Source organism: Stegodyphus dumicola, chromosome 11 (genome assembly GCF_044657685.1).
Source record: "Stegodyphus dumicola isolate Sdum_Otavi_A_Nest chromosome 11, ASM4465768v1".
NCBI lineage: Eukaryota > Metazoa > Arthropoda > Arachnida > Araneae > Eresidae > Stegodyphus > Stegodyphus dumicola.
In genome coordinates, this window is record NC_140778.1 from 33667911 (window position 1) to 33691803 (window position 23893).

At 32.7% G+C, this 23893-nt stretch overlaps 1 protein-coding gene and 1 long non-coding RNA gene across 2 annotated transcripts in view; one reads left to right on the forward strand and one right to left on the reverse strand.

The window, feature by feature from the left end:
- Positions 1-376: 376 nt before the first annotated feature.
- Positions 377-23893, forward strand: part of LOC146993877 (uncharacterized) — a 198799-nt gene continuing 175282 nt past the window's right edge. Inside the window, exon 1 of the long non-coding RNA XR_015043819.1 lies at positions 377-539. This is a non-coding gene — a long non-coding RNA (uncharacterized LOC146993877). The remainder of the gene's footprint in view (positions 540-23893) is intronic.
- Positions 11907-13118, reverse strand: LOC146993878 (uncharacterized). The gene is made up of 2 exons (XM_085826505.1): positions 12654-13118; positions 11907-12542 (listed from the first exon to the last, which is right to left on the reverse strand). Exons 1-2 carry the CDS (start codon positions 13116-13118, stop codon positions 11907-11909), a joined length of 1101 nt encoding a protein of 366 aa, XP_085682631.1.

A 23893-nucleotide genomic window follows, 5' to 3' on the forward strand; every position in this document is an offset into this window, starting at 1 on the left:
ATATTTACTAATATGTAAAGGATCTACAAAGCGGAAGTATGTTTCGAAGTCCATTAAACAAAAAGTGGAATTGCATAATAAAGATGGATAAAGGCATATCCTTTGTTTACCTAAACTTTGTTTATCTTTAACGCCGCGGCGCGCAATGAATTGGAAGTTGATCTGTCAGCACGATCCTTATCTTCAGGGAAGATGTTTTTATTTTATTTGGTTTATAATTCCTTACTAAATGTAGTATTTCATCTTGATGTACTCTGTCTTTGATATGATTTAAATCAAATTCCTCGTCATTATAATTCGCTTCCGATAGCGAAGAAAGTGACAGAGGTTATTGAAAACGAAAAAATTTCGATTGACAAATTAGTCGACACAGCAATTATAGGACTTGAACAGCGGAACTTTGTAACTGAACAAGAAATTATGTCTGTTTATAGAATTAAAGAGAATGTATTATCACATAAAAAACGAAGCAACTTAAACAACTTACATTGAAAGAAATGTTTAATAAAGTAAACAAATAAATATTAAGCTTTTTTTTTGTAAATTTTGATACCCTTTAGATCATAATTGTTCTTTATTTGATAAATTACGGTTTCATATTTTTAATTTTACAATTTCTGCATGCCATCTTACCAGAATTAAACTGATGATCTATAATCCGGAATCGCCGAAGTCCCGACGAGTCCGGATTAACGACTTTTGACTGTACTATCTCGGTTCCCTAATTCAGCGACAACTGAGTGTATATACAAGTTTCTAATTATCATGTTAAAGCACAGTATTAGTTGAAGAGAAAATTGTTCGCATCGCAGCTGATTAAAAGTGAACTTAAATTTTATGTAAAAGATAAATAAAGTCTACCTGAAAGAATACCTACACACACACAGTGAAAGCTCAACTATCCAGCATTCAACTAACATTAAAGTTCAAGTAACAAGCGTGTTTCAGAAAATTTTTCCTGCAGAAAAATTTAATGATATATTTGTAATGCATTCTAGAACACGTAATATAGTACAAAGTCCGTAATCCGGACTCGTTGGGACTTCAGCGATTCCGGATTAGGGGTTTTTCCAGATTATAGATCATCAATTTAAGTCTGGTAATATGGCATGCAGAAATTATACAATTAAAAATATGAAACCATAATTTATGAAATAAAGACCAATTATGATCTAAAGGGTATCAAAATTTACAACAAAAAAGCTTAATATTTATTTGTTTCCTTTATTAAACATTTCGTTCAATGTAAGTTGCTTTGTTTTTTGTCCTAATACTTTGTCTTTAATTCTCTCTTTTATAAACAGTCTCTCTCTCTCCCTATATATATATAAACAGTATCTCTCCTTTTCCTGCGCATGCGTAGCGGACACGGTCCACTACACATGCGCTCAAAGCTGCAAACTGCAAACATGTGTAAACGCATAATGTGTTTACGCATGCACATAAAGTTTGCAGCTTTGAGGTCCAGATTAAAGACTTAGTTGAAACCATAATTTATGAAAGAAATTTATGAAATGGTACTGTACTATTAACCAATAAATGCATGCACTTGCTATTTGGCAACATATTCTTATTTAGTCATGTAAATCAAATCAAAGCACACATTTCAGCTTACTGTAACCTATTGGATACATATCATTTACGTATATAGTTTTGAAAGTTTCAGTGTGGTTGCACCACTGACAGTGTTATGGTCGTGATTATTGCGAGTTGATCTGTAGGGTGTGGACATCCTTTGTGTTTATGAATTTTTCATTTTGTGTTTGTTGTTATTTTGATGTATTCAAAGTTTAAAAATTGTTTGAATGAGTTTATAAGCTATGTATTATTGCATAAAATTTTTATTACACATTTGCCTAACTTTTCTCCAATAATAAATAAGCATGATGTCACAACACAATCATAGTCTGTTTTGGTTACATGTAAATTCGACTAATTCTTGATAAGCCAATTTAATTTCTGTAAAGATGGATCAAGTTCTATTGGCTGATCTTTGGAATATAGTAACGGGTAGTTTGGCGACATTTTCGAGGCGATAAAGGTTACTACCTAGGACTTCGGTTATAATGTGAGAAGTACTCAGTTTCGATTACGTATTATTTTGTGTGAGGGAAATGAGAGATCATGAGATATATCATGTGACATTAATGTGTGTGTGTGATTATGGCAAAGCCTCGAGGGCTATCTGCCTAAGAGGAGGGATGCCTTTGTGGAGGACTTTCTAAGGGAAACTGGCTCGTATACACGTTACACATGGGGAAAACCACGAAAACACCCATGCAGCCAGCCCGTTCGCGGGATTCGAACCACGGACCGAACTACCAGTGTTCAGCGATTTTACCGCTCGGCCGCTGGTGGGCCTTGTGACATTAATAGACGAATTACAGTTCTTTAATCGGAAAAGGGGGGAATCGGGAAAAAATCAGGAAATTTTGTATTTAGCTTTATTCTGTGTTGTGTGAAACAATGTTCGTTAATTTTTGGATCCCATGGCCCTAACTAAAGTGAATTCGAAATGGGTATTTAGTGGGATTGAAAGGGGTAGTAATAAGTGTTTTTTAAAGGTTGTGCGAGATAGAAGTAAAGATGTTTTATTAAGTTATTTATTTTACCTGGTACCTTGCTGTGAACTATAAGTATGATTTTAAAGATCCTGAAACAGGCGCACATACGCTTGATTTTTATTTAGCGGAGGAAATAAGAAAAGTTTATCGGACACGTAATCAAGATTCTGAAGAAGATTAGGTAAGTTAGTATTTTTAATTATTTGAGGATATTATTTTTATGCATTGTTCTAAATGTAAGGAGTAAATAAAATAATATGGTATTATTGGTAAATTGTTATTAGCAATGATTTTTATATTTTAATTAGTGTTTTTGAATTTAATTATATTTTAATTAAATGATAGTTATTTTGTGAATTATATGTTTGTAGGAATTTGGTATACGTTAGAGTGGAAGTAAATGTGCATGGAAATAATTTAAATATTTGACACTAAGCATTTGTAACCATTTGTAATGTTTGCGGTATGAATTAGTTGGTGACGTTTGTAATAATGTAGAGGTAAAAGTTTTTGGATATTTTATTTATTTTATACGGGGAAATGTTCATATTTGGAAAGGGTATATACTTTTTCGCGATCAGGTAATTTCATACATGTTCTTTTTACCGGGTTTAAAGATTCAGAAAATTGTCATGCATTTTCGTGAAATTTTTCTAATTTACGAGAAAAAAAGCAGTGTACATGGATATAGTGAAGAGTGTGCGCAATGCCATTTTTGTGCAATTCTGGGATGTTTTTTTAAGTAAAAATAAGTTGACGTGTACATGGTTTAGTGATATTTTAATTAAATGATAGTTATTTTGTGAATTTTATGTTTGTAGGAATTTGGTATACGTTTTAGTTGAAGTAAACGTGCATGGAAATAATTTAAATATTTGACACTAAGTATTTGTAATGTTTGCGGTATGAATTTGTTGGTGACGTTTATAATATAATAGATAATTTAGAGGTGAGTTTTTGGATATTTTATTTATTTTATACGTGGAAATGTTCATATTTGGAAAGGGTATATACTTTTTCGCGATCAGGTAATTTCATATATGTTCTTTTTACCGGGTTTAAAGATTCAAAAAATTGTCATGTATTTTCGTGAAATTTTTCTAATTTATGAGAAAAAAGCAGTGTACATGGAGATAGTGAAGAGTGTGCGCAATGCCATTTTTGTGCAATTCTTGGATATTTTTTTAAGTAAAAATAAGTCGACGTGTACATGGTTTACGTGTATGTGTTATTCTGAAAAACGCGCAAGGAGTTTGCTATTGTGCACTTTTTCCCAATTTCCCAGTGAATATTTGTCATGATTAAGCAGTTTTGTTAGATAAAATTTGTAGCATATGTGTAATTCGGCTAGTAGATTGTTGGAAAAAAGTGTTCAGTAAATAAAAAGAAAAGAACTACGTCTTTACTTCATGAAGACAAAATGGCGGCGGAAAAAAAAAAATAGAGGGTTGCTGTAGCAGAGTTGGTCGCCAAATTTTCGCCAAAAAATTGCCAAGTTACCATAATCCAAAGATCAACCATTCTATTTTGTCTTCACATTTTGAAAAAATGGTTAACATTTGAGATTGAATAAAGTGGAATATTTTCAGAGATACAAAATCTGTTTTTTAACAAGAGGCATAATATGCGACTTTAAAAATGATAAAGAACGGCAATGCAATGCGAACAATTCTAAACGAGTTTAATTTTATACACATAAAATCCATTATTCTACGGGTTTTATTATCTAACGCATTAAATAACTATCTGCTTCTGCTGGAATAATTGGTCCACCAACTTTCATGTTTGGTTTAATTTTATAATCAGATCAAATATTTTACTTTCATACTAAAGACCAACAAAATCTGCGAACTTATATGTCTGAAAAAGAGTTTTTTTTTTTTTTTTTTTTCAAAATTTGATATTGTTACGTGTATACAGGTTTGTAATGGATTAAATGCACTCATCCAATGATAGGTTCATGAAATTTTCTTTCCCAAAAGAAGAGTCTGAAAGTTTTTACAAAAGTACTTCTCAGTTTGACAGAGAAGATCAGTAGTTACCATTTCAAGCTTTCAAGATCATTAAATACTAGATAATATAGAAAGCCTCAAATCCATAAGGTTGATCAATACTCTAAGGTAGCCTCTGCACTAAACTCAACTAATCCAGTCTTATATAGATTTCCCCTGTTAACTGAAAAATTTTCAACACCTTTGCTTTCTTGGAATTGCTGGATAGCTCACAGTTACACAGAGATTGGAGGAACTACTCTGATATGCACTCTCAAGTCGCCAAATTTCGCGCCAAATATTTTTGGCTAGAAACTTCATGCTGCCATATTACTATCTAAATTTTTTGTCTACATTTCGAACTTTTAGCCTAAAATGTCTCCAAAAACGCGGTTTTCGCACATGCAAAAACTACGTTTTCAACATACAATTTAGCTAAAAATCCGAAACAAAAACAAAAAATTTAGATAGCAAAAACGTAAAGTTTCTAACCAAAAATATTTGACAAGAATCCATGTACACGGCGACATGTTTTAACTTAAAAAAACATCTACGAATGGCACAATGTATGCAACGAACGAATCTACAAACTACGCACACCTCGCTTTAATAAATTAACATAACAACAATAAATTTCAAAGAATACCATGTACACAGCATCCTGTTTAAACTTTAAAAAAATTCTACGAATTGCACAATTTAGGCAAGGAAGGAATCTACGATCTACGCACTCCTCGCTTTAATAAAATAACATAACAAAAATAAATTTCAAATAATACCATGTACACAGCATTCTGTTTCAACTTTAAAAAACATCTACAAATTGCACAGTCTAGACACTAAACAACAAAATAAATTTCAAACAATTTAAAAAAACAACAATAACGACAGAAATTCATACTAAAGAACCAATGAACATAACATTCTACAAAATAAGAACAAGGATAAAAAAAAAATGCACTTACCATGAATTAATGCGTTTTCGAATAGCAGAAATATAAATTTCATACCGCCTTTAACATGCCGCCACGTAATCACTATCGTATTTACATGACAGCCAGACCCACTATCCAGAAAATTTATACTATGGTTCACAAATAAATAAAATCACAAATCCCTACTTCTATCATGCACTGCCATTAAAAATAATCTCCCAGACCCTCTTTCCACACTTCCAAATACCCACTACCCCTCAACAGGATAGCCACAATGATATTTCCTTTTGCCGAACTTCAATTCAACAACTACCATTTTATCTTTCCCTCCCATCTTCTCAGACACAGAGGCGAATCAACGAGCTCCAGCGAAAGATTTTTCAACGCCAACAGGGTTGCCATAGAACACGCAATCGTGCCAAAAACCAGCGCAGAACACATATCGCCACATTTGGTGAAATTAGGGCATATATTAGAGTTGTACCAGATTGGACAGTTACGTAAGTATAGGACTTAGTTATATCAGAATAGGACTACAGTTACATAAGTATAGACTCCAAATTTGTTGACGTTTGGGGATTTGTCTCCAAACTTGGAGACAAACATTAGTTACCAAGAGCACTGCCAGTTTGGCACCATCTCACTAATTTGGCAAGACAGCCATTATTCTAATTCAATGTTAAATATACTTATCACTATAAATTTGTTAAGCATTGCTTCATAGTGGTGAAGACTTTCGTGTTATTAAATATCTATTAAAATATCTATGCTTGAAGTGCTAGATATTTAAAGAAAGAACTGAAGCATTTATTTATCAAAGCATTTGCAAAATTCCTTCCATACTTCCATTAAACACACACATTAATTAACATTAAGGGTAGAAAGCATTTAACATATAAAATTTGAAATATCTATATTGAAAAAAATTTTAATTTAATATTATCATAATGTCAATATTTTTTACACATTTCACGCTCAAGACTGTAAATTAATAATAAAAAAGCATTTATGATTATAATTTTTTTTAAAATAAGGTTTATTAAATAAAATAAACAGGTTGAAGTACAGCAATATTACTTCAATAAATTACATGAAATAAAATTTTTAAGTAACCTAGCAAATTTCTATGACAGTCCTGCTTTACAAAAACCTGTTATAGATTCCAGAAAAAGGTTTTCCTTGAATTGAAACCATAAAAATGAGGCCAAATGTTGCTAGTTTCTAATTAGTTCCAAAGTTTCATTATTATGGGAACCATCTGACACAATTTTTTTTTTTTTTTTTTTTTTTTTTTTTAATGCTTGAGATGCTTATAATGATAATTCTTGCCAAGAATAATGAGAAAGTTACAAGTAAAAGAGCTTTTTTTTTTTCTTTTGTACACAGATGTTCATGCTCATAAAGTGTGCATACTAAAAAATTAAATATTAAGTTTCTTTTCACACTGGATAAAGAACATAGAACAGATTTTTTGGCTCTAGTGTAGAATTGTGTGCCCCTTTCATTAGCGACAAATTTTGTTGAATTTTGGTGATCAAACCGCATTTCTGATTACCATGATAGTTTTAAGTTGTTTTAGCTTCCTGAATTTTCGTAAGTGAAAATAAATGTGTACGTGGACAAAGCTAAGCCAGTATGCAATTCTCCGATATTTTTTGAAGTGAAAATTGATCGATGCGTACATCGTCTCCAAGTTTGTGCAATTCTTTGTTTTCTCATTTTGGTTTTGTGTAGCAGCCATCTTGAAACTGTGCCTTACCGACACCGATGTCAGTCAATACAAAAAAAAAAAAAAAAAAAAAAAAAAAAAAAAACAGGGGCACCCAATTGTAAACTTCTACCCAGATTTTGAATAAATATATACTGTATTTGAGTTCCTTACCTGAATGGAAATAACATTGCCATACTGATTCATTTTTCAAATGTCTTCTTAGCTACTTTACACACATGGGACTGCTCTACTTGATATGTCCAGGATTTGAAAGAATTTATCATGGAAGACCTCAATTTCCTTTATCAGTATAATATGCGATACCCATATACTGGTTTTATGGATGCCTATACACTTGAGACATTTGACATTGCAGCTGAATAGTCATACTGAGAATATTTGCTGATAATACATTTAATTAGATCAAAAGTATGTAAGAAAAATGTAACTATGCAGTTTGCCTGCAGGCCAGTATTTCATCACAAAAGAAATCCCCTATTACATTATTTCATTACAGGTACAAGAAAGGCACTTCTATCATTAATTCAATAGCTTCGATTGTTAAACTTAGAGACATTTTTAACACAAAGAACATACAAGATGAACATACCTCTATGGAATGAAACATTTAGCCCTGCTCCAGAATTGCATCTCAGAAGTATGTCAAAGTGGTAACAAGCATAGATCACCACAGTGTGCTTTGGTAGGTAACAGATGTAACACTAAATATGAGTGACACGAAAATCTGTGAAAAGTGAAATCCAGGGTCTTAAATTCAAATTTCGGAAAAAGCAGAAGAAAGACAAAACACATCATGGCAGACTCTGAATCAAAGCAACAAGCTTTTCATTAAAGGTCACTATAAGCAGCTTTAGGCCAGGATTGATATTTAAATGCAGCTTCAAGTCACCATTAATTAAAAATGCAATTGAGATATAATTTGCATGAATGTATAGTTTTGCTTTTTAGAAAGAAAAGATTAGATTATGATTTATTTTTATCAAATCAATTCAAAAACCTCACCAAAGTGTCAGCAGTACGTTTTATAGAACACAGTATAATACCTTTAAATCTAAAATTCTGCCACTGAATGCCTTTCTTATTACCAAGAATTTTCCCACCACTTAATACTGACAAATGTTGATTCAAACTGACTTGACTGCAAAAAATGTGGTTTCTTTGCCGAATACACAAATCTTTACTACACTAATAAATAAATGTTGATATTAATAACTCCTCAAAAGACAGAGAACTTCCCTACTGATTACTACTATTGACTACAACATATATTTTTTCAAATTAATTTACTGTTTAAATGAATTCTTACATACATGACAAATTTCTCTCTTCTGTTGATATGCACATTTTAATAATCTTTTATTAAAAATGAACTTTTCCATACTTTACACACAAGTCTTCCCTTCTGTGTGAATAACCATATGAGCTTTTAAATGACTCTTCACACCAAATGACTACTTACATACTTCATACACATGACGTTTCTCTCCTATGTGACTAAGAATATGGACATTTAAAGCACCCTTCTGTTTAAATGATGCATACTTCACATATGAGGTTTCTCTCCTGTGTGAATAAGCATGTGAGTGTCTAAATTACCCTTCTGACTAAATAACTTTTTACATACTTTACACATATGAGGTTTTACTCTTGCATGAATAAGCATATGCTTGTTTAATTTATCTTTCCGTTTAAATGACTTCTCACGTACTTCACACATGAGGTTTCTCTCCTGTGTGAATAAGCATATGAATGTTTAAAGCACACTTCGTAGTAAAGGACTTCATACATACTTCACCCACATGAGCTTTCTCTCCTGCGTGAAGACGCATATGGCTGTTTAAAGTACACTTTTGACTAAATGACTTAGATCAAAAGTATGTAAGAAATAAGCAAATGAATGTTTAAAGAACACTTCTCTGTAAATGACATCTCACATACTTCACATATATAAGGTTTCTCTCCTGTGTGAATAAGCATATGAGTATTTAAATTACACTTGAGTTTAAATGATTTCTTACATACTTCACACATATAAGGTTTCGCTCCTGTGTGAATAAGCATATGACCGTTTACATACTTCACACACATGAGGTTTCTTTCCCGTGTGACTAAGCACATGGTACTTTAAATCTCGCTTGCATTGAAATGACGTCTCACATATTTCACACACTCGAGGTTTCTCTCCTGAGTGAATAAGCATATGTCTGTTTAAAGTACACTTATGACTAAAGTACTCCTTGCATACTTCACACATACAAGTTTTCTCTCTTCTGTGAATAAGCATATGGCACTTTAACGTCGACTTCCTAGTAAATGAATTCTTACATACTTCACACACATGAGTCTTCTCTCATGTGTGAATAAGTATATGCTCTTTTAAATAATGCTTCCGTTTAAATGACTTCTTGCACACTTCACACACATGAAGCTTGTCTCTAGTGTGAATTAGCATATGCTTGTTTAAATCATGCTTCTGTTTAAATGACTCCTTACATACTTCACACATCTATGGTTTTTCCGCAGCATGAACATGGATATGGCTCTTTAAAGCACTTTTCAGAGTAAATGACTTCTTACATACTTCGCACACATGAGGCTTCTTTCCTGTGTGAATTAGCATATGGCTATTTAAAGCACTTTTCAGACTAAATGACTTCTTACATACTTCACACACATGAGGCTTCTCTGCTGTGTGGATATGGATATGGCTGTTTAAAGCACACTTGAGTTTAAATGACTTTTTACATACTTGACACACATAAGGTTTCTCACCTGTGTGAATACGCAAATGAATGTTTAAAGGACCCTTCTGTGTAAATGACATCTTGCATACTTCACATCTATGAGGTTTCTTTCCTTTGTGAAAAAGCATATGGCTGTTTAATGTACTTTTCTGACTAAATGACTTCTACATACTTCACACACATGAGGTTTCTCACCTGTGTGAATAAGCATATGTCTTTTTAAAGCACTATTGTGTTTAAATGACTTCTTGCACACTTCACACACATGAGGTTTCTGTACTGTGTGAATAAGCATATGGCTGTTTAAAGTACTTTTCTGACGAAATGACTTCTTACATACTTCACACACATGAGGTTTCTCTCCTGCGTGAATAAGCAGATGGCTGTTTAAAGTATTCCTTTGTGTAAATGACTTCTTACATACTTCACATACATGAGGTTTCTCTCCTGTGTGAATAAGCATATGACTGTTTAAATCACACTTGAGTTTAAATGATTTTTTACATACTTCACACACATGAGGTTTCTCTCCTGTGTGAATAAGCAGATGGCTGTTTAAAGTACTCCTTTGTGTAAATGACTTCTTACACACTTGAGTTTAAATGATTTTTTACATACTTCACACACATGAGGTTTCTCTCCTGCGTGAATAAGCAGATGGCTGTTTAAAGTATTCCTTTGTGTAAATGACTTCTTACATACTTCACATACATGAGGTTTCTCTCCTGTGTGAATAAGCATATGACTGTTTAAATCACACTTGAGTTTAAATGATTTTTTACATACTTCACACACATGAGGTTTCTCTGCTGTGTGAATAAGCAGATGGCTGTTTAAAGTACTCCTTTGTGTAAATGACTTCTTACATACTTCACACACATGAGGTTTCTCTCCTGTGTGAATAAGCATATGGCCGTTTAAAGCACTCTTGTGTTTAAATGACCTCTTACATACTTCACACACATGAGGTTTCTCTCCTGTCTGAATAAGAATATGGCTGTTTAAAGCACTCTTGTGTTTAAATGACCTCTTACATACTTCACACACATGAGGTTTCTCTCCGGTGTGAATAAACATATGGCTGTTTAATGTACTTTTGCGACTAAATGACTTCTTACATACTTCACACACATGAGGTTTCTCTCCTGTGTGAATAAGCATATGGCCGTTTGAAGCACTCTTGTGTTTAAATGACCTCTTACATACTTCGCACACATGAGGTTTCTGTACTGTGTGAATAAGTATATGGCTGTTTAAAGCACTTTTCTGACTAAATGACATCTTACATACTTCACATATATAAGGTTTCTCTCCTGTGTGAATAAGCATATGAGTATTTAAATTACACTTGAGTTTAAATGATTTCTTACATACTTCACACATATAAGGTTTCGCTCCTGTGTGAATAAGCATATGACCGTTTACATACTTCACACACATGAGGTTTCTTTCCCGTGTGACTAAGCACATGGTACTTTAAATCTCGCTTGCATTGAAATGACGTCTCACATATTTCACACACTCGAGGTTTCTCTCCTGAGTGAATAAGCATATGTCTGTTTAAAGTACACTTTTGACTAAAGTACTCCTTGCATACTTCACACATACAAGTTTTCTCTCTTCTGTGAATAAGCATATGGCACTTTAACGTCGACTTCCTAGTAAATGAATTCTTACATACTTCACACACATGAGTCTTCTCTCATGTGTGAATAAGTATATGCTCTTTTAAATAATGCTTCCGTTTAAATGACTTCTTGCACACTTCACACACGAGGTTTCTCTCATGTGTGAATAAGTATATGCTCTTTTAAATAATGCTTCTGTTTAAATGACTTCTTGCACACTTCACACACATGAAGCTTGTCTCCAGTGTGAATTAGCATATGCTTGTTTAAATCATGCTTCTGTTTAAATGACTCCTTACATACTTCACACATCTATGGTTTTTCCGCAGCATGAACATGGATATGGCTCTTTAAAGCACTTTTCAGAGTAAATGACTTCTTACATACTTCGCACACATGAGGCTTCTTTCCTGTGTGAATTAGCATATGGCTATTTAAAGCACTTTTCAGACTAAATGACTTCTTACATACTTCACACACATGAGGCTTCTCTGCTGTGTGGATATGGATATGTCTTTTTAAAGCACTATTGTGTTTAAATGACTTCTTGCACACTTCACACACATGAGGTTTCTGTACTGTGTGAATAAGCATATGGCTGTTTAAAGTACTTTTCTGACGAAATGACTTCTTACATACTTCACACACATGAGGTTTCTCTCCTGCGTGAATAAGCAGATGGCTGTTTAAAGTATTCCTTTGTGTAAATGACTTCTTACATACTTCACATACATGAGGTTTCTCTCCTGTGTGAATAAGCATATGACTGTTTAAATCACACTTGAGTTTAAATGATTTTTTACATACTTCACACACATGAGGTTTCTCTCCTGTGTGAATAAGCAGATGGCTGTTTAAAGTACTCCTTTGTGTAAATGACTTCTTACATACTTCACACACATGAGGTTTCTCTCCTGTGTGAATAAGCATATGGCCGTTTAAAGCACTCTTGTGTTTAAATGACCTCTTACATACTTCACACACATGAGGTTTCTCTCCTGTGTGAATAAGAATATGGCTGTTTAAAGCACTCTTGTGTTTAAATGACCTCTTACATACTTCACACACATGAGGTTTCTCTCCGGTGTGAATAAACATATGGCTGTTTAATGTACTTTTGCGACTAAATGACTTCTTACATACTTCACACACATGAGGTTTCTCTCCTGTGTGAATAAGCATATGGCCGTTTAAAGCACTCTTGTGTTTAAATGACCTCTTACATACTTCGCACACATGAGGTTTCTGTACTGTGTGAATAAGTATATGGCTGTTTAAAGCACTTTTCTGACTAAATGACTTCTTACATACTTCACACACATGAGGTTTCTCTCCTGTGTGAATAAGCATATGTCTGTTTAAAGTATATTTCTGACTAAAGGACTTCTTGTATACTTCACACATATAAGTTTGCTCTCTTGTGTGAATAAACATATGGATGTTTAAATTACTTTTCCAGCGAAACGTTTTCTTGCATATTTCACACATATAAGGTTTCTCTCCTGCGTGAGTAAGCACATGCATGTTTAAATTCAACTTTTGATTTAACGATTTCTTAAATACCTCACACACAACGTTTTTGTCCTGTGTGAATAAGCAGATGATTGTATAAATTTATCTTTTAACTAAATGTCTACATAAATCACATATAACAGTTTTCTCTCGAATGTGAATCAGCATATTCATCTTTAAACTATTTTGTCGCCTAAATGACCTCATACAAATTGCATACATATGAGGTTTGTGATCAGTATGGATATGCATATGCTGTTTTAAAAATTACCTCTTGAAAATTATTTGTAACAAAATATGAACCTAGAACCTAGAACATGGAATTTCTGCACTATATTGATAACTGTAATTGACATTCTAAATATAACTTGCTACATATCTTTTTATGAATTTCGTCCTCTGAAGGAATGTAAAACAGACTACTTAATAGAAATTTCGTTAAAAGTAGATTTAAGATGGTTAGTTCACTCTAGCATTTCATGTCTCATGTAAATACGCATGTGTTTCTTTGTAAAAGAATCAGCAAATTATTCATGTGACATATCAGTTGCTTGACAGTAGAATACCTGAAGAATGCTTTGATTCCAATAATGTTTCACTGAAAATTAATTGCTTATAGTTAAAAAAAAATAAGTCTTCCTGCCCTAGCATATAAACATGTTTAAACAGGAATTTGTAAAATGGGTGACATATGGTATGTTAGGACTACCTGAAATTTTTCGATAGTTGCTAGCCAATGATTTATAGCTTGAAATTACATGTCACGTTACAAGATTAGTAGCAATTGTTAAAGCTTACAAGGAACAAGTAATCAAATTTTCAAGCTTCGACTACTTAAAACTATGAATCACATTTCAGCATGAAGTAAACTTTAATTAAAGACTCACATCATAGTTTTAAAAACAGTCACTATCCTTAAAAAAATATATGTGCGGTATTTATTCAAATAATAAAATCAGATTTAACGTAAACACACCTTATTATCACGAAAGAAAACAATTACCGAGACGCAACCAAAGAACGCCTATGAACGTTCAAAGAACAATCTACATTCTTTGCCGCAACATCTTAAAACTTGAATATCTGGAGTTTGAACAATTATGTACAGACAAACGCCAAATGTTTACGGGAAAGTGTACTTTGCTGTGATTGGTTGGAGGGTTATCTTTTTCACGCCAAACTGGACACTGGCGCCAAATACGTAAATATAGTAAAAATAGAAATCGTATTCCGCCATTTTCGTTGGTGAGTGTTTTTACTGCACGTGCTATTTCATAATTTGATTTTGTTATTTGTATTATGTCTTTGTCTAAGCAAACAGGAAAAATGAGAATACCTATAATCAGAGATTCGATGATAAAATATTTAAAAGAATATTTATTGCTGAATTTACTGGATTATGAAGTTCATTTTCATTGTTTTCCGGGTGCTACGATTGAAAGGTTGACACGCAAGATAACCTTGATAGACAATCAATTTGAGTTAGTTTTGGTTCACGTTGGTACCAATAACTCTTGTGACACTTTGGATGATATTCATTATAAATATGATTGTCTGTATAAGGTTATTGAGCGTTTAAACCAGAAGATCCTTCTCTTTTCAGGTATCCTCCCTCGTGAACGAAATTGGGTCTGGAAGTTCCCAAGCATCTACTTCCACGAAAAACCAAACAAGAGCACAGAAAGAACAAAAACCATTCATAATGGCCACCCTCCTCTCATTGAACTGTCGCGGTTTCCACCGAAATTTGCTCGACATCAAAGCTATAATCAATGTTTATCATCCTGTATGCTTCGCAATACAGGAAACAAATCTAAAACCGGAACAAGCAAAACTTCGGAGGTTTTCTTTCGTCACGAAGGATAACCACGCAGGTGAGCTTGCCAGTGGAAGTATAGGTCTCCTCACCTCACTGGACTACCCATCAAGTTCCTTTCCTTTGACGACACGCCTCCAAGTTGTCGCTACTCAAACAAATTTTGATATTGTTGTTACAGTCGTTTCTCTGAAAATTAGCTCGGATAAACACTAATCTCTTCGAAGCATTCAAAGGCCGAGAAGCTTTTTCTTTTTGCAGATCTGGTGAGTACTATTGGAGTACATGTCTGTCAAGAGATGGATTGCATCTGAACCGTAAGGGTAATGCACAGCTTGGGAGAATTTTTGTGGGTGCTACTTTGGTAGACGGTTGCACGGATTTCGGCGAGTTTTTGGCAATTTTTCTTTTGGCGAGTAATACGACTTATGGTAAACCCATTGCTGGATAAGTTATTTATGGTAACCGATACTTTGCTGACATTTTATTTAAAAAATAATGCATGTTATTATGCATAAATTCCGTGTTTTAAATATTATTTATGGCTTCTAAATATTAAAAATCAATTTAATTTTGCATTTTTATTTGAAATAAAAATTTTATTCTTTATCATATTTTATGAAATTTTATGCTGTGGATGATGTAATCAATGACGTCACCTTACTTTAAAAGTAATTTGTTTTAATATCTATAAATTTAATTTAATGTTTTAAACATTATTTATGGCTGTTAAATATTAAAATACAATTTAATTTTGCATTTATTTTTTAAAATGATTTTATTATGTATGATTATTTAAATAATTTTAATTCTAGGTGTGATGTAATCAGCTCTCTGATTGGTTATAGAATATTTGTGCATTAATGAGCTGTAATCAGCTCCCTGATAGGTTGCTGAAAATTTGTGCATTACCGCGCCATTTTAAAATTTAATTCATATCTTCGAATTCCTTCAAAAATGTCTCCTTCAAAGATGGTGTGTGTATTTAATTATGGCAAAGCACACTAGGGCTATCTGCCTAAGGGGAGGGATGCCTTTCGTGGAGGACTTTCTAAGGGAAACTGGCTCGTATACACGTTACACATGGGGAAAACCACGAAAACACCCATGCAGCCAGCCCGTTCGCGGAATTCGAACCTCGGACCGAACTACCAGTGTTCAGCGACATTACCGATGTTGTTTTTGATAAGTACCAAGAATTTTTGGTTTCGGAATCAAAAAATTGTCCTTTGAGACCTTATTTTCGCCAGCCTGGCTTTCCTAATCAAAGATTTATTTATAAATTCTTACAAGGGTCAGAGGAAATTTATTTTAAATTTATGGAGGAAACGTCGCTAATTGTTTCTTCAATGAAGTGCGAAAATGTAGATCACAGATCAAGACCGTTAGAAGAGCCGATTCTGAGACGGCCGTATATGATATTGTGGTCATGTTGGAAGAAATAACCGCTGTAACGGTAAGAAAATTATTAGACATTTCTCCTTTTCTACCGACAATAAACTAATTGCTGTCATTTTAGCTCTAGTGTACGAAGCGTTCTTATTTACTTATTTTAAAGCATTTAATTTAAGTAATATTGTAATTCTTTTAAACGTTAGTATGATGGTTTTTAATTCGATATTCAATTTACGTAATATTTTAATCCAATTAAACGTTGGCGCAATGTTTTTATAGTGGTATTTTTATTCTATTTCTATGCTATATGAAAGTAATAATTTAACCTTTCTTTAGTATTTTATACTCGTAGTAAATGTATTTATTCTATATAATATATATATATAACGTATTTAAATTTAATAATATTCTAATTCTTTTAAATGTTGGATGATGTTTTTTATTTCGATATTCAATTTCAGTAATATTTTAATCTAATTAAACGTTGGCACAATGTTTTTATAGCGGTGTTTTTATTCTCTTCTTTGCTATATGAAAGTAATAATAACCTTACTTTAGTATTTTATACTCATAGTAAATGTATTTATTTACACTTGCCTGCCATCTTAAAAAACGACATTTTCAACAAAAAAATTAATACATTATTTCTAACGACATTTATTTTTTTTTTTAAAGTTTCGAATACTTTACTATGCGTAAAAACAGCGTTTTTCAAGATGGCTGACGTTTGTAGAAATCGCACCAAAAATTGTGCCAACGTAAATCGCCAAAAATCCGTGCAACCGTCTACCAAAGTAGCACCTTTTTGTGAAGGACACAAAGAGCGTTTTGAATGTGAAATCCCTTCCAAAGGTAAGTGCTACATCTTTTTCCTCTGTATCTGCTATTGAATTTCCAGCTTTATCCACTGTTTCAGGAAAACATCCTTCTGTACCTATCACAATTTTGGGATAATTATCCTCGTGCTTCTGTCATTTCAGATACTTTAAGTACTCACTCTAAACCTCTTTATTCAAGTGTTTTGAAACAGGTTTCGGCTAAATCGCAGAATAGGCTGCATCAGTCGATGCTGTGTTTACTTCTCTTATGCTTGGACACGCCTTTTTATGACGTAATATTGGTTACGCCTCTTCTTCAAAACAAGTTATAAGTATGCTATAGCTTCGTACTTAAAGAAAACTTAAATTATATTTTAACTGAGTTGAAATGGTAGGTTTATAATGTTCTGTGCGAGATTTTTTAAATTGTAAATCTACTTTTGTGTGTTGTGTGGTATTGTTAGCATTTAACGTAACGAATTATCTCTCACAAATGTATTATTAAGATACCAAACGATTGAAAACGATCATTAGCAAATGATTGAAAATACTGAATGCATAAATTAAAAATTATAACCGTAACTTCTGAAAATACAGAAAAGAATTCTTTTGCTTAAAGAATGTTTTGATTATTCATGAGTGTGTCTAATTCGGTGCTTACTGCAGAATGGATGAGTATCTGAATCTGGATTTCTTTTATCAGTTGGAGCGAAGAGATAAAAAATGTGTTATTGAGTGGTGTATGGAGAAAGGTTTGATTGCAATATCGTATAAGTGCCCGATTTGTGGAACAAATATGAAACTAGTAGAGCGAAAAAACCGTATAGACGGTTTTGGGTGGATGTGCAGAGTTACTGGAGGCGAATGTAGGCATCGAATTTCAAGGTCAGTTCGAAAGAACTCCTGGTTTACGAAGAGTAAATTGAGCATGTGTGATGTTTTGCGAGTTACCTATATGTGGTTGGGTAAGTGCGGGAATGATTTTATACGAACGGAATTACGTATTGCTAAAAATACGGTGACAGATTGGAAAAGTTTTTGTAGAGAAGTATGCATGGAGTTATGTTTGAAGGAGAATTTTAAGTTGGGTGGGGAAGGTGTCATTGTCGAAATCGACGAAAGCAAGTTTGGCAAGCAAAAGTATCATAGAGGGAAAAGAGTCGAAGGAAAATGGGTTTTTGGTTTGGTAGATAGAGGAACAGATAAATGCGTCTTTAGAGTTGTTGAAAACAGAGGTGCCGAAACATTGCTAGAAATCATTAAAGAGAATGTTCTACCAGGATCGATTATTATATCCGATTGTTGGAAAGCGTACGACTGTCTCGAGTTCGAAGGGTATGCGCACCTGAAAGTCAATCATAGCTTGAGTTTTAAAGATCCAGAAACAGGTGCGCATACCAATAGTATTGAAGGAACTTGGGCGGCAATCAAAAGAATTTTCCGTGGCTCTAGTAAGGCAAAAGGACAGTTTGATTCCTATCTTGTGGAATATATTTGGAGAAGGAAGCACAAGAAATCCGACGCCAGCCAACTGATGCGTATATTTCTCAGTGAGATCACAGCCATATATTCTGCAAAAGGAGAGGACTGAAGGTAAGTTTCATTTATTATTATTGACTTAAGTAAAATATTGGGTGCTTTTCTTAATATGGCAGTTTGGATGTTTGGTAGTTGCTTTATTCTGGCAGCTTTATTTTTCTTTTGTATCATTTTTTGGACACATTTTTTTTTTTGCAAAATTCTCTGATTTCTTTAAGTGAAAGCAAATTTCTGAGTATATGAGCAATGGAGAATTTATTTGATGTCTGATTTTTTTTAAGTAAAATAGATCGATGTTCACATGGGCAAAACCAATGTGGTGCGCAATGCTGAGTTTGTGCAATTCTGGGATGTTTTTTTAAGTGAAAATTGATGCTAAAGCAAAGTTTAAAGTTTAAAGAAATTAAACATTTAGCAGTAGTAGAAATGAAAGCTCCCTGAGTTATGTTGTGAAGACATTGAAGACAATAAAAGGTTTTTGAACTTAACCAATTTATTAACAATATAATAAAAAATAAAAACACAAAAAATAAATGTCAACAATATTCGAGTATTAGGAAAAACACAACATAATCATCATTCATCAAATATTTTTACCTGTACTCCAAAACACTGGCATTCTATACAAACAAAAACAAAAAAAAAAAAAAAATGAAAATGTCCTCAATAGTGACTATGCAGTCTAAAAATAAAGCTGGCTACCCAAGTCCATAATCAATGGTCAAGAAAAACACCTGAAAAATTTAAATGTGAAAAACACTTAAAGCCGGCCTAACTCCGTTTGCACAAGGAGTCGTCACCGCTCACGTATTTTTAATTCCGCCTTCATTGAAGAAACATGGATGCCGCCCACGGCAGTCACTCACAGGATAGCCTCTGGAACCGAAGAACTTTAATCTGGAACCATCATCTCGCAAACCGGAATCAAGGCATTTTTTCACCGGACTGCATGCATCCTTTGAAGGGGCTGGAAACCGCTCATTCACTTGCCGGGAAACCAGGAACTAGAAGGGTTGAGCCAGAGCGACGCGAGACGAGAGAGAAGTAGGAATGACGTCATCTCACGGCAACCAATCAGCTATCGGCACGAATCGGCTTTTCAGATGACGTAACATCATGTTTCGTTTTTGCATCTCAATTAGGTTGAAACAGTCCGTTCTCAATGCAAACAGTGGCAGCAAGAAAAAGAAGTAGAAGTAACTACTATATTATATTAAAAATAAGGACTAAACTAAATAAACATTTCAAGGAGGAGAGATGATGCATTAAAAGGTTTAAAAATAAGCTATATTTTCCAACAAATGCCCCCCACATCATCATCTCCGACCTGAAATAAAAACCGAATGCCAGTATCTTTACAAAATTCAAAACAAGAATAAATAAATATCACAATTTCATTCAGAAAATTTTTAAGAAAATTTTTCTTTGGAAAAATCTTATCCCATTATTCAAAATTTTTACCGTAGCAAGAAAGTCCAACATAGTACAAAGTCATATATATGATCATATGCTCAATACATTTACCCAGGGCCCTGGTCACTCATACAACATTCTACACTATACAATTTTACATTTACCTAATATCCATCATATATGACTTATAACAAATATATAACAATTATCTTATAACAATTATCTTTCAAATAAACTTATAACAATTATCTTTCAAATAAACAAAACTCTTAAATACACACAAAAACAAATTTCATAGGAAAATTGTTCCACAAAATTTTACCAGGTTATGCTTAGTCAGCGGTTTTGTCATGGGATCAGCCAGATTATCTTTACTTGGGACATATTTTAAATCAAAAGTTTCCCTGTTCAATAGATCACGAATGAAAAATAGTTTCACATCTATATGTTTTGTCCTTGAGTTTTCAATGGGTGATTTTGTAAAACATATAGCAGCCATATTATCAGCAAACAATATTGGCCTCGAAACATAGTTACTTGCAATTTTAAACTGAATGCATTCATCCAAAATGTTTTTAAACCAAACTAATTCTTTTGCTGATTCAGTCATGGAGATAAATTCAGCCTCCATAGTAGATAAACTCACTCCCCTTTCTTTAAATGTACGCCAAGATACAGGTGATTCTCCCAACAAAGCTATTTGTCCACCAATAGACACCATATCATCCCTGCTTGAAGCAAAATCCGAATCTGAATATATATTGAGCTTCAGTTCCTTGCATACCAGTTTGAGTTTGTGCTGTCTGGTATTGGAAACGTACCCTAAAAATTTAAGTAATCCTTCCCAGTGAAACTTACCAGGATTGCTTTGGAACTGAGAAAATATATTAACAGCATAAGCTATATCCGGACGAGTACGATTGCAAAGAAACGAGAGACATCCCCAAACATTTCTATAAGGATAATTCATCATTTCAGTCGTTTCTTCTTGTGTACTGGGACTTTGAGGCTTTGAGTATTTCACACCTTTAACTATTGGAAGGGAAGTAATTTGTATTTTAAAAGACTTAATGGTTTTTTGGCAATAAATTAGTAATGTTCTAGAATTCCTCCGCTGAACACTGGTAGTTCGGTCCGAGGTTCAAATCCCGCGAATGGGCTGGTTGTATGGGTATTTTCATGGTTTTCTGCATGTGTAACATGTATATAAGTCAGTTTCTCTTCGAAAATCCTCCATAAAGGCATTTCTCCGCTTAGGCAGATAGTCCTAGTGTGCTTTGCCATACTTAAATAAACTAAACCAAATCATTCTCCTTATACCCAACAGTGTAATCTAAAAAGACTGCAAATGGATATGATTACAGTAAAAAATATTTTAATGAAATTGTTTCAGTAAGCAATTCTAAATATTTTTTCAAATTCTAAAAAAAATTACTGATGTAACTCAACAATGAACTTAAATTCAGTTATCACAAGCTATCCAAAATTATTTTCATGCTTAATTGCATTATTCATTTAAATTACAACATATAATTCTTTTAGGCATAAATGCTTTTTAATCTCTTCTGCTACTGACCATTAATTGAAATAATAGATTAATTAATCGGACAGTTGTACAGGCATTTCCCAGATTTAAAACTTTATTAATAAATTACATTCTTCTCATTGAATACAAAATTGAAGAATTAGTTAGTCCTAAATTTAATTTTTCAAGTATTCCTTCTACTAAAACATTTATTGCCTACAGGCAGCCAGACAGTAAGCTGAACACTAGCATTTGGCTCTAGATTTAAATCCTAGAGAATGGGCTGCCTGTGTAAATGTTCGTGTAACATGAAGTTTTCCTTAAAATATTCCTTTCCTTGGACGGATGGCCCTCTCTTGCTTTGTCATATTTCAAATAATCAATTCAAGCATTTAATGTAGGTATGACTTCACAACTTCGTCCCAAATTCTAACTGAAAAATTGAACAGAATCCCCTGATACTGTGTCTATAATACATGATGAATATAGAATGATCTTAAAAATTTAAGGAAGAAAATATAACGTATTTGGAAATGCCTTGATCCTATAATTATATTTTTCTCTGCTATGCCTAGAAAATTAAGAAAAGTAGACTTAAGAATGTAAAAACTGAAGATAAAGAATTTAGCATTAATAATTGATATGATAGTAGTAATAAACTAAAATTTTTTTAATGAAAAATTGATAATGCATAATGGCTCCTTAAAATTTTAATTTTCTATCCTACTATTAATGGAACTAATTTATCACTATAATCAAAATGACTCAGATTTTCTTTCTTTAACTGACGTCGAAAATACGATGATTATTTCAAAATTCCTGTGGATGATTTAATTGTTCTCAAAATTTTCTATTCATTTATTAAATGCTTCAGATTAATGTTTTTATTATCATTATTTCAAACGACTTTTTAAATCTTCGGGAAAAATGTTTAAATCTTCATTCAACAAAATTATATTTTTAGATATATTTTTATGGAATAAAAAATTCTGTAAGATAATATTCATTCACACAAGATATTAACTTAGTATTTGCTCATTACTTTACAAGTATTCGATGAAGCCTTTTAGTATAACATACAGGTTACATAAGGAACCATTTCATTTTAATGTAATATTCGATAATCATATATTTTATTTCAAAAAATATCATATTTTGAAAATATTGGATATTGCAATGCATTTCACTCCTAACATATACAGCTAGCGTGAAGATCTATAATTAACAGTCAATATAATTCATAATAATGAATTTCGTTATGCATAACTACATCTTGCAAGATTAGATTTAGTTGACAAAAACTATTAAAGATAATATAAAAGATCTATTTGGTTCCAGCAATTTAATGCAGAAATGAAAATACTTTTAATACCATATATTAGTGGTTCTCAACCATTTTACCTTTGCTAGATCATGCCTCTCCTCCTTACCCAACGTGACAAACAAAAATTGATTTAATTTTGCACACAATTCTTTTACATGCATATCAGTGAACACTGGGGGGGGGACTCTTTATTCCAATGCACAGAATATAGAAACAAAAATAGGTTTATTTTTATTTGAAAACTATCCAAAAGGAAAATAAAATAAAAAATAGGTAAAATTTATATTATTGTTATTTTTAATTAATCATAGTTGTGAAGGTGCAGTCCTCTTCTTAGGATTCAAAGCATGGCTCCTAAATAAAGAAAAAAATCACATTAGTTAGAAGTACATAACATATTCTAAATTTGTTATGTGACATTTTAATTTAGAATCTCTTCATGATAATTGCATGCACTTGCACATATTCCAAATGATTTAAATCTCTTTTTAAAATTAAATAATTAAATTGCAAACAAGATTCCTTTTGGTCCTTTCATGAAATCATAAATTGCATGTATCATCCATTTTTGAATCAAAAGCAGTACAAATTTAAATAATTCATTTTGCAGAAAATAATTTGAGGTTTATTAGATATTTACTATATTTATTTGTAATATAAAATAAATCTGTAAAGTAGTTTTAATAATGATCAGATTTTTTTTTAAGATTAATTTCTCTAGAAATTGAAATGTATTTAGGTAGCACTTCTCAACCTGTGGATCATACAGCTTGCCCTCATGGTCCTCCGAAGTTTCCAAAGGAGACAAAAAAATTAAGTTGAACAATCTCGGAGTTTAAAAAGTTACATATGACAATCATCTATCACCTTTTCTCGTAAGATAGACATTTTATGAAATTTATTATTGGTTACCCTACTTACAGACTTCCCACTCAGTCTTAGCAGTAAAAGATGGAT